The sequence below is a fragment of the Neolamprologus multifasciatus genome, chromosome 10, assembly GCF_963576455.1.
Source record: "Neolamprologus multifasciatus chromosome 10, fNeoMul1.2, whole genome shotgun sequence".
Lineage (NCBI taxonomy): Eukaryota > Metazoa > Chordata > Actinopteri > Cichliformes > Cichlidae > Neolamprologus > Neolamprologus multifasciatus.
The window spans coordinates 486,006-498,806 of record NC_140448.1 but is presented as its reverse complement, the minus strand read 5'-3'; the positions used below and the strand labels follow the sequence as shown (position 1 = coordinate 498,806).

General features: G+C 38.1%; 2 protein-coding genes across 2 annotated transcripts in view; both read right to left on the bottom strand.

The window, feature by feature from the left end:
- Positions 1–12,801, bottom strand: part of alcama (activated leukocyte cell adhesion molecule a) — a 334,175-nt gene that overhangs the window by 58,979 nt on the left and 262,395 nt on the right. The gene's annotated exons all lie outside the window — the stretch shown is intronic.
- On the bottom strand, positions 2,382–12,786 carry LOC146509277 (putative transcription factor ovo-like protein 3). The gene is made up of 4 exons (XM_085173867.1): positions 8,734–12,786; positions 8,365–8,594; positions 5,750–5,939; positions 2,382–5,080 (listed from the first exon to the last, which is right to left on the bottom strand). Exons 1-4 carry the CDS (start codon positions 8,831–8,833, stop codon positions 4,758–4,760), a joined length of 843 nt encoding a protein of 280 aa, XP_085029993.1. The 5' UTR covers positions 8,834–12,786; the 3' UTR covers positions 2,382–4,757.

Here is a 12,801-nt window from a genome sequence, read left to right as displayed (position 1 = left end):
AATTCCCGTGTTTAAGTCAATAAATTAGTTGAAACCTTATTGTTGTCTCCTGTATTTGAATATGCTTTTTGGTCCTAGTTTTCGCATTAGCCCCCGGATTCCCATGATAGACCCATAAAAACTAAAAAGACAATAACAAAAAATCTTAGAGTACATAAAAAATTCTAAATTCTATATCATTTTATTTAATTTTGATTTCATTTAATTTGACAATTTGTTAGTAAAGGGGTGACTTGCATTTTTATGGCAGGTATTTTTGGCCTAAGTGTAAACCATGCTCCTTGACATGTAGCACTGGGTTGGCTCTTTGTACCCCAGATTCCGGGTACAAAAGTCAATTAAATTCAGTTTTGTTTATATAGTGTAATCTACGGAAGCGTAGAGCTGCCACCCAGGCAAAAGAAAAATACAAGTGTATCACGTTATAACGTGAAAAGTTTATTGTTCTAACAAGATACTTTTCCTGTTTGTACAATATACTATCATGTTTGTACAATATACTATCATGTTTGTACAATATACTATCATGTTTGTACAATATACTATCATGTTTGTACAATATACTATCATGTTTGTACAATATACTTTTCACGTTTGAACAACATAATATCACGTTATTACAATATACATAATTATCACGTTCGTACAATATATTTATATTGTACGAATGTGATATTTATATTGTACGAATGTGATAATTATATTGTACGAATGTGATAATTGTACGAACGTGATAATTATATTGTACGAACGTGATAATTATATTGTACGAACGTGATAATTGTACGAATGTGATAATTATGTATATTGTAATAACGTGATATTATGTTGTTCAAACATGAAAGGTATATTGTACAAACATGATAGTATATTGTTAGAACAATAAACTTTTCACGTTATAACGTGATACACTTGTATTTTTCTTTTGCCTGGGTGGCAGCTCTACGCTTCCGTAGTAATCACCTCAAGGTGCTTTATTGTGCAAGGTGTGTGTGTTTGCGTAATTTCAAACCGTCATTTAAACTGCCTACAAACCTGAGCGTATGGTTTGTTTGTTTTTTTTCTATTCTCATTCCGACTACGTGAAAACCTACTTCTCCTCCTCTTACTTCAAGAATAAATGCGTTAATCATTCTGATGCAAAATATTAACTGATCTCAATCAGAAAATTTGATTCAGTGGGGAAAGTCTGTATTGTGGTTACGAATGCTATTTTCAACGAGCCAATTTTCAAATAAAAATTTTAAACTCTTTTAAAAATGTTTGTCTTTTTGTTTTGTTTTTTAAGTGGCAAGTATTTCAAATTCAACATTTCTATCAGCTCAACAAAGATCAGCAAACAGACAAACTACGTGCAATTTGTTACCCAGTGTGTTGCTAGCTAAAGGTCCAGATGCTGTATTTCACAGGAAGAGAAAAGAGTGTCAGATAAATTCACTAAGAGATGGACAAAAGTGTGAGGAAAAAACAGGACTTGAGAGGAAGAATAAAGGTTAGATTTAAAGGTAAAAATGCTCAGTAACAAAAGCTTACATGTGATATAATTTCAATCAATTGTTCGGATATTCCTGGGGGAAAAATGGTGTATTAACTTTGTGTTATGCAATGTCGCATGAAAATACTTGGTAGTTTGTATCGGATGAAAAGGTTTGCTTGTCGCACTGTGGTGACCTTATTGTAAAGCACTGCACTGGATTGGTGCACAGTGGCTGTGGTGCCTGTGGTCAGTGTTGGTTTACATCAAGTTTAGGAGACTAATTTGCATTTAAAATGATGATGGTTAAATTAATTAACTGAAATCCACCTTTATACCAATTGTATAAAGACAAGAGCAGGGGTGGGGAACTCCAGGCCTCAAGGGCCGGTGTCTTGCAGGTTTTAGATCTGTCCTTGATCCAACAAAGACTATTTTAATGGCTAAATTACCTCCTCAACATGTCTTGAAGTTCTCCAGAGGCCTGGTGATGAATGAATCATTTGATTCAGGTGTGTTGACCTGGGGTGATATCTAAAACCTGCAGGACACCTGCTTTTGAGGCTTGGAGTTCCCCCACCTATCAATTCCCACTGTAACCCTTCACTATACTTATTTTACTTTTTGATTGTGGAGGCAAAACCCCCCTCTACAATGTAGGCAGAAACAGAAAACTGATACAAACTGAGTGCATCATTAGAATTAGAATTTACATTCACATATTTGTATCATGTACTAATATTATTTTATCATTATACTGACATAGCACAAGGTTCAGTTACCTTTGTACAAAACTGGTTAGTAGCATTGTCCTTCAAGGAACTCTGAATACATTTCAGAGCCTGTTGTAGATGTGGAAACTACAGTTAGCTGTACTTATACTTAAGTAAAGAAAATCTATCATTTTGCCACCTCTGATAAAGTGTGTTTCTGCCAAATGATGGCGATGTTTGAGGTGAAAGTCAGTATTGTTTTTTACTAACTGTTCTGAAGACGTAGCAGGACGTGTCATTTGCAGGCCTGACCACAAGAGGGTGGTCACAAACTTGGCTTAGTGCAGACAAACCAGTTATAACCAGTTCAGCCATATACTACTTCTGGGTTAGGGTTAGGGTTAGGTTGATCAGGTTTAATGCTTATGTCCATGTGTGTTCGCCGAGGGAGCTGTAAGGTACAATGCTACAACCACAGAATATGTTAGTGTGCCTCAGTGAATTACACTTTTCCCACTCAAGTCCTGTGGAGTCATCTGAATAGGAAGAACACAATCCAGGCAGTCAACACCTATGCCGCACCATGGCATTTACTACTGTCAGATAATGGAAGTGGCTGATATTGAAAAATACTACAAATTGCTGGATAAAGCTGGACTGAAAGACAACACAGAGGTACTAAGCTGGAAGCACAGAAACAAGCTCTAAGCACAAGATCCATAGAACTGGGCTCTTTTATACCAGGCAAGACCCCAGGTGCAGACTGTGCAAATATAGCTCTGAGACAATCCAGCACATAAAAGCAGGGTGCAAGATGCTAGCACGCAAGGCATGCATGGAACGCCATAACCTTGTGGCCAGCATAGTATACAGAAACAATTAGGGCATGCATGGAACGCATGGAGGCTGAGTATGGCCTGGAAGTCAAAGGGTCAAAGGATACACTGAGAATGACCGAGCTAAGATCCGGTGGGCCTTCCAGACAAACTAGTGATGGCCAAACTACTGGAATAGTAGTGTTGGGCAAGCAGAGGAAGTCAGCTAGATGTAACAATAGCAAGTTATAGCAACATCAGGAAGAAGAAACATCAGAAACTCAAGAAAATTCAAGAGCTGAGAGAGGAGCTAGAGAAGATATGGAGGGTGAAGGTAACAGAGTCCCCCACCCAGGAGAAATAAAGATACTGCACAGGCCCCTCAAGCTCCCAGGCCTCTGGTAGAGGACAAATGCATGAAGGATAAAAGACCATCTGAAGGGGTGAGTGGGGAATTATATATACACATATATACACACACTCACTTATTTCTCACTAATTCCCTAGATCTAGATTACTAGACTAGTAATCTGGCATACTGGGTGCCTGATGGACTGACACATGTGTGGGCTGATGGGTGTATATATTTAATGTTTTAAATATAATTTGATATAGGGGCAGCATTGTGGCACGGTAATTAGCACTGTTGCCTCACAGCCTGAGTTCAATTCCCCCATCAGGCCAGGGTCTTTCTGTGTGGAGTTTGGATGTTCTCACTGTGTTTGTGTGGCTTCTCCCAGGTACTCTCACAGTCCAAAGACATGCAGTTAGTGTGGATAGGTTAATTGGAAACACTAAATTGCCCACAGGTGTGAATGTGAGTGCAACGGGTTGTCTCCTGTTTATGTTAGCTCTGCGACAGACTGGCAACCTGTCCAGGGTGTACCCTGCCTCTTGCCCTAAGACAGCTGGGATAGGCTCCAGCGCCCCCCATGGCCCTAAAAAGGATAAGTGGAAGTGAATGGATGGATAATTTTATATAATTATATAGGCTATGTGCCAGCTTGAAGGGCTGTTGTGCATCAGCACTGACAGCAACCTGTTCTTTACTTTTCATTAGTAATGCTGAATTGCCCAACCAAATCACTTAAAGCAACCAGCCCCATCCCTACCGTTCTTTTCACAGAGAGAAAAAAATAAAGTAAAAATAGATACAGCAAAGTCCTCACTGCTGGTAGCACCAACTATAGAGAAGTGCAGGATAAGGGACATCAGAAAACAACCCACAAGCACAGGTGCATATTAGATTTACCCAAGTAGTAGTAGTAAAAGGAACTTTGCACCACCTTAAGGTAAGGGTAAATTTAGTTTTATTTCCAAAATATATATATATAAGTTCAGTGGTTCTTCCTATTACAAAAATATAAATGACAATAAAATCAGTTTTGCAAGGCTGCTTTTCTAATAACTGAAAGAAAACACAACATAAAGTACCTACCTAACTGTTAATGAAAAGTATTTATTTTTTCCTAGCAAACATTTGGAATTTCTTTATTAGTGCTGCTAACTTAACAGGTCAGGCTTAGTGGATTACAGATAGATTAAAAACATTAAGAATAATGTACAAACCTTCATTTTTATTTTAAGGTTTTGATTAAAAGCATTTGCTAAAACCAAAAAAGTAAATAAGCACAAAAGGGTATTAGCACAAGTATACTGACACACATGGCCTACATATTACACAAGGGAATACTTACTTCTGAATAGTTTTGTAATATCTACGAAATAATGTAGCATGTAGCATTAGAATAAAACCTACATGTAGTATGCAGAGGCTGGGTACAGCAAATAGGGACTGAGTTTACGATCTTCTGATGGAAAGGTGCTGTTCTCATGAGCCTGACGACGGTAGTACCTGCGGAGAGCAGGGCTGCCAGGGTGGCATTGTCTCACATGGAGGAAGTACTCATCAGGCCGGCTTGATGTATAACCACAATCCTCACACACAAAGATCTTGGAGCGTCTCTGGCGGTAAGCATACTGCTGATGTACGCCATGAATCTTTCTCATATGAGACTCCAGAGAGCAACGCTGTGTGAAAGCTTTCTCACACAGCTCACACTTGTAGGGACGGATACCTGTAGCAGTGAGAGACAAAAGACAGTTTCTCCTTTAAGCTTTCCACCAAGGCTGACATTGTCAGAGAGCTCATGTAATGACTGAACGCAGATTTTCCATTTATTTAAATTTTTTGTTCATTTCCGTTAATGCCAGTCACTTTAAAGTTACTGTAAATCCCACAAAGGAATTCTTGCAGATTTCAACCAATTGTAAAAAGCTTGGAAAGAAAGTGACTGGACTTAAAGTTTTTTTTAAGACGTTTCATCTGTCATCCACAAAGCTTCTTTAGGTTTAAAACCAAATGATGGAGACTCCCAGGTATTTAAACCCTAGCGCAGGGGTGGGGAACTCCAGGCCTCAAGGGCCAGTGTCCTGCAGGTTTTAGATGTGTCCTTGAACCAACACAGCTAATTTAAATGGATGAGAGGTGAACGGTCTTTAAAAATCTTGAAGATGTCCAGTCACTTTTCTTTCCAAGCTCCTTAGATTATCATGAACTGGATGACTGAGAACCTACATTTCAATCAAGTGCAACTAATGATACACAGCAAACCCATTAATCCCTTAATTATATTATCAGTAACATATATAATAAAATGTACTCCCTTGTAATAAAATTGATTGTGATTCTTTTAATTTGATAAAGATTAGTGGATTCAACAAAATACATTTAGAACATTCCTAACCTGTGTGTGTTCGCATATGTCTCTTTAGGTCGAAGGTATCATTGAATCCTTTGCCACAGAACCGACAAGGATGCCTCTTCACCAAGCTGTGGCACTTCAAGTGGCGGGTCAACATGCGTTGTAGAGGGAAGATCTTGTGGCACACTGAGCAAACAAAGTCACCTGAGACAGGGGAAGTACGGGGACGTGGCTGATGGGAAGAGAACTACTGAATAAATATGACAAAACTTCACTGTAACAATCATCTTTTCTCTGCTCTGTTTAGCTTACAAGTAACAAACAGGATTACAAATTGCTAATACATGATACAGTGTATCAAGACACCAGTACACCTTCCATGCAAATAGTTCCTTTATAAGCCATTAAATCATAACGAGATATGTACAATGCAATCAACAGACCTATATGAATAATGAATTTCTTGGCCACTAAAGGGAGCACAAATGTCAGTCTACTGAACTCAAACTTGATTGCACAGAAGACCAGTGAATAAGAAATGGATAGTTTTACAATTTGATTTGCATAATATGACACCTTTTTCTTGATAGATTATGTTCACAGTATGAGCATCTATGAAAGCAGATGAAATTGCCAGCCATGTGTCCGTGTTCAGTAGTTGGGGAGTACTGAGAATAGCTCTAGTAAAAATCACAAAGTCAGCTGTTCTATTAATTGTCACAAATGCTTAACAGATTTTCTGTTAACAAAATAAATGGGAAGTTCAAAAGGGTCCTGTGTTTGAGTTTCTTTCCCCCTTTTTTAGTGGTTATGACCTCATAGGGCAGTATTTTTCTCACATGTAAAGTAGTTCTGTCCCTCTCCAACATATCTGCCTATGTGTATATTCCTGGACTTACCTACTGCCTTAGAGTTGTATGAAAAATATGATTTTTAATCTTAATAACTAATTTAAAGAACTTGAAATAAACGGTTGTTTTTTTAGATAAATGGAAAATGTATCAGATGTGTTACATAAACTTGGAGCATTCCACATTGTAGGTCAAATAATGAGCACATCTAAAATGACCTGAAAGTCCTCTACCAGAGGCCTGAGAGCTTGAGGATCCTGCACAGTATCTTATCTATTTGCATGATTGGACAGGGACCTCAAATGTCATTCCTTGAATCTGATGGAGCCACTTGCCCAGTTTGAGGGTCACCACTCCGATTACCACTGTTGCCTATATATATATATGGAAAATGAATTCTGCTGTCTACCAAAACATCCTGAAGGAGAATGTCTGGTCATCTGTTCATGACCTCAAGCTGAAGCCCTCTTAGGTTCCTGACCTGAGATTCTGTGGCATGACCTTAATAAGGTGGTTCATGCTCAAAAACCCTCTAATAGAGTGGTTTCCAAACTTTTTTTGCTAGGCCCCCCTTTGTTTTACAAGAAAAATGTTCGCGCCCCCCACCATGTGCCTTTTTTCAGGTCGCGCTGTGTGCCACGTTATTGTTTACATGAGATGAATTGCAGAATGGCGGATAGAGACAAAATACTGTTACTGTTAATCTTACTATCTTCAGGTTTTACACGCTTACATATACACACATAGTTACTGTCCCTCCATTTAGAAAGGCAGAGGCATCATGGTGTAATTATTTTATGTGTAGTTGTTTTTTTCCTGTGTAATAATATTCAACATAGCTATTAATACAAAAAATGCCTCTCTGTGCAAAATGGGTTCAAAACATAAACAACTGTGGAATCCTGTTTGTCTGTGGTTTGGACAGGGGGAACAAATTGTGGCAGGATCAGCCTGATGTTATTTGTATCTCACTGTAACTTTACTGTATAAAGAACTAACATCTCCAAAATGTCAGGAGTAGTTAGTCATTACAAGAAGTGTTTGTGAACTAAAAATCAAGAATGTGGGATTCTGTTTGTCTGTGATTTGGAGAGCCCAGCGCATGCTCTCAACACAGGGAAAACCAAGGCAGGGTAGACCTACCTTGGCACTTGTGCAGGTGAAGCCAAAAGGAAGATATGCTTCACCATATTTTCTGGTCTTTGACTTGGAAGGATATTGGTTTGGAAACATATTTGGCGATGTATATCCAAGTGTTTTCTCATACTAGGTTTTCTGATTGTTGGGGTTATATTATATATTGCCTTGAGATAACTATTATGAACTCAATCAATCAAAAAAATGTAGTTATAGTTGTACTGAACTGGACTGATTTCCCAAGCACACTGCATCTACCCCCCCTCCCCCCGCAACATACAAAGTTGTGATGAAAGCCACATATATATCAAGTGGAAGAGAAAAAAATTACTCAGAGAATGTAATATAGAATATTACCCTTTCCCTGATTGCTGATTGAATTCACTGCCATCTCATGCTTTTGAACTGTAAGTTACAACAAACACCTCTGTTAACTCTGTGTCTTACATCACAAAAAATGTGAGTCTGATGATGCATATATTCCAAAGGCAGCCGTCTGTGGTCCTGCCTAAGGTCATGTCCTAAGAATCCTTGCCCAAATTTCTAACCTCCTACTAGTCCACCACTAGTCCAACAGTCACATGATGCTAATAACTATGCACTAAACACTGGGTTAGTTGTTCACATTAAAGGAGTGATATAGTATTTAGGCAAGAAAACCTTTCTCACCTTTGCTCTGCTGACTAGTGCCATTGTACTGGGATGGTAGGAGCCCCGGAGCATCACAGTAGACCAGTCCGGCCTGGTATCAGCTCTTGGTCCTCCCAGTCCTGTTAAAGGTACTGGCACTATAATTCCTCTTGTTGCATCACGTCCTGAGGTGATTACTGGCTGAGGCATGGCGGCAGGCTCTTGGGTGCCAGGACTGCAGGATATCTGTTTTTCAATATTTTCACTCACTATGTAGATAGATAGATATATTACATGACTAAATTATGACGTTGAAGTAAATTACTGTGATACAGACTAATTGTTACGGCTTTAACATTTAACATTTTGACAGCAGAAATTAAACTTGAAACCACTTGAAATTCATACCTTGTGGATTTTCTTCTTTCCACTCATGTTGTTCTGATTCTTTCCACTGCCATGCTCCACATGGCCCATGTTTCTTTTTCACAAGGAAAGACCTTGGCATCCTTTAAATCTGTCACTTCTTGGTTTTCTTCTATTTCCTGACCTGTCTCTTATCTAAACGTTGCCCCCTGATCCTGTCACAGTGCTAAGAGATTTAATTTGCTAATGTCCAGTGTTCTGCTCTTACAAGTGCAACCATCTCCTTTGACAGTCAGCAAGTAGAGTGTCCTAGTAAAATCACAGCACTCATTTTCATAACACTCTCTGGAAAGGATGGTGAATGTTTTAGCTCTGGTAAAGGATGGGCGGTTGGAGCGTCACTCTTAGCAGGAGTACACCTGTGCTGATTGTGCGTGTGTGCCATTTTAACTGGTCCTCCACCAGTTTTGCATGTCAGGTAGTGAGAATCCGGGGAGCTTCACATTCAAGTGGCCCTTGGCATGCAAATTTTTGGATCTGGACCAAGCCCTGGCCCCAGACAAAGGGCATGGCCTAAGTAACAGGAGCAAGCACAGTGGAGCCACAGCCTTAACTGCTAGGTAAATCAGCCCTTTCTCTTTTTTATGGCTTTTCTGTTGCAGTTGTTTGAAGGAATTAAAGAGCTCCTTTGAACGCATACAAAGGACATTCATACTCAATAAAAAAGATGTCAAGCACTTGCAGTCTATTGACTGAATTGTTTACATAATTGCATATATGATGGCACCTTTTGTGTTGTCCCCTGGTACTTGCACAGTGAATGTAGGAATAATTTATACCCTCTGTAGCACTGATCAGAAAAGCATTATATGGAAATATATGGCAGTGAAAAAAGTATCCAGTATCCAGAAGTCTGTTAGATACTGGATAGGCAACATATAGAAAAGATTTTCCCTCAGTCTTGTGAGAACTGTAACAACAATTAATTTTGCTGATTTACAATCCCCCTTTGCTGCAGATAAACAAATGGACCCAAATTATGCCAGAACCACTAGAAGGTAAAGAAGCAAACTGCCCATTCTTGTCCAATTGTCTGCAGTTGGTGTATGTTTAACAGGAAAATGAACTGCATGTATCTTATTTCACTGGGCGTGCATAACAAATTCAAACAGTCTGAGTGTAAGTCAGAGTCTAAACCTCATCATGCAAATCTCAGTAGAGGTCACTCCAAGACCATCAGGAGGATCATGTAGTATAAACTGTACAGTAGTACAAACACAGATCTGCTCTACCTATCTGCTACATTTATGTGCTGTAAGTCCCATATTTTAACTGCTTACTAAGCATTTATATTATAGATATTGGTCATTGAATATGAGGGTTCAGAAAGTGATGAATGTAATGCAAATCTGGAAAACATTTGTTAATAGCTACATAAAACACAACTGCAGAGTCTGTATTTATTTCACTTTATAAAGGAGGATAAGCATATATTGTCCTACTTTACTCAAGATATTAATTTGTGTAAGTAAAATATCTTCAGACAGACTAATTGAATTCAGATTTTGATAATAAATCTTTTGCTGTGTAATGTTAGTGTTTGTATTGTTAGTGTATTCTTGTATTGTTAGTGTTTCCTAAATGTGCTTTAAGGCTGTTGACTATACTGTGAGGTTCCCTTCTGAAGCTGCACTCTAACTGTATGCAAAGCACATGCCTGTGTGCAGCAGCATGAAAATTAAATGGTAACAAGGCAGCTCCACATTATTTTGCAGTAAACAAAAAACTGTCCGTTTGAATAATATCTAATACCTATCACTCTGTCTACTCACTGACGTGTCAGTATAGTACAGAGTGAAAGAAAAAGCCACAGATTAAGATATTCAAACACAGCCTTCCTCAGAGGACAGTCACTGTTGCAAGTTTTGACAAATGCATATTAAACTTGAAAACATTTGAAGATTAAAAAAAGGTAACCTTCATGTCAGTAACAAGAGGAGACTTGATAGCTTTCTTTCTTTCTTTACATTTAGGTGAACGGCTTGTCTGAACTTGAACATGAATGTAAAAGAGGCTGAGTTTAGCTGTTCATGTGTGTCGTGGTTAGCCACGCCCTTGTTTTCTTTTTCAGTTGGATGTAAAAGTGTGCTTGTGCATTTGTCTGTTGATTGATAGCAACTAATCTTTAGTAACTGAAACCACAATTTAGAGTTGAGAACATTTTATCAGCTGACATTAATGCATTGTATGAGGTACAAGGCTGCATAATTACTTCCCCAGGCTTTATATTACCTTTCACTGTATATGTATTGTGTCACAAGAGCTTTTTTAGTTTAGCCATTCAGTTAGTTTTGGACAGTTTCTCATATACTGCTGCATATTGTATATTCTCGATCACTCTCTCTCTCTCTCTCTCTCTCTCTCTCTCTCTCTCTCGATCACTCTCTCTCTCGATCACTCTTTCTCTCTCTCTCTCTCTCAATCACTCTCTCTCTCTCGATCACTCTCTCTCTCTCTCTATCGCTCTCTCTCTCTCACTCTCTCTCGATCACTCTAACAAACATATGATTCAAACTGACAATAACTGAGCTACAGTTCATTTGTCATTTGTTTGTCACTGTGAAATTTATATTTTACAACAATTTCATTCATTTGCAAATTTTTTAAATGTAAAAAAAAAAAAAGCTGTTACAATGTTTAAAAATCATACATTGTCTTTTCTGGTTATGTTATGACATCTTACCTTAAGAAAATGAAACATCTTGCATTCCTCTTTAATCAAAATTTGAGCCAAATCACAAATATTGATCCATATGATTATGTCAAGGCCTAGCGCTGTCTAGTCTTCCTGCTTGAGACTCTTTCATGGATGTCTGCCACAATGATGGTCCCTGGATCTTGTTCAAGGAGGTTATTGTGGTCTGCTCTTAGATCCACTAACCACTGAGCAATGTTTCATCCTTCTCCCATATTCTCTTCCAGTATTGCTCTGTCTCCAGCCTTGGCAGGGCTGTTCTCATATTGTTCCCCTGGAACTGAGCCCCTTTGGATGGCTTTGGATTTGCCCTGGCTTCTATCTCTGTGGTATACCTCTTCAAGTGGTTATCCAAGGATATGAGTGTTTGCTTGGCAGTTTCTTTTTGCAATTTCTCTGTCCTGGAACAATCTTTCTGAACACCTGAGATCAGCTAAAACTGAATAAATACACCTAAATATAGTTATACATCCGAGTAAATTATTTTCTGCTAACCTCTTCATATGTCTTCTCTCTGTTAGTATCATATTTTCACTCTTAATATGTTCATTTTACCAGAGTTCACAGGGATATTCTGTAACCCTGAGTGTTTGCGTTTTTGAGTGTATGCACTCTTTAATAGCGCTTAAAAGCTGAATCCATTTTTGACCCAGCACAGGGTTTAAAATGCTATTATTTGTAATAGCTTATCAATAAAGCAAGTCTAAAACCTCTTTTAACATTTTTTTATTTTAATTTCTAGTGGATTGCAGAGACATTATAAGAATGAGGAACTGCAAAGTGATCATGAAAAGTAAGAGGAAATGAACAACATTCAAATACGACTAGAGATGGCTATTAAAGGAACAAAGCTTGTCACTGACGAGGTGTTGGTTTCATACATATGTATGTGCATACAAATGCATAACTATTTAAAGTCAACACACATGCGAACATGCTAAAACACTGAAGCTGTGCGAATACATATTTAAAAGCAAACTTCAATATTTCAGTAGATGAGGGTTGAAAGTTTGGCAAAGTGCTGTACAAAGCACCAAAACACAAACAACAACACTAATGATAATAGTTAATAGAAGGTAAGAATACACCACTCTTATTCTGCAACAAGAGGAGAGTAAAGCAAGATCTGAAGCAGTCAGAATTGTTGTAATGAAGACTTAGGGATTACTCATTAGATTTTAATTTGTAGGTTGAAGCCTAAACTTGTTGCTGTTACTTTACTATGACTTTTATTTTTACTACCTACCTATAATTACAATGAATACAAACATAACAGTATTGCACAAACGTAATTACAGAAATCTTTGTTAAACCACGCATGTGCTCTTTATCTGAAATAGTAATAATAATTATGT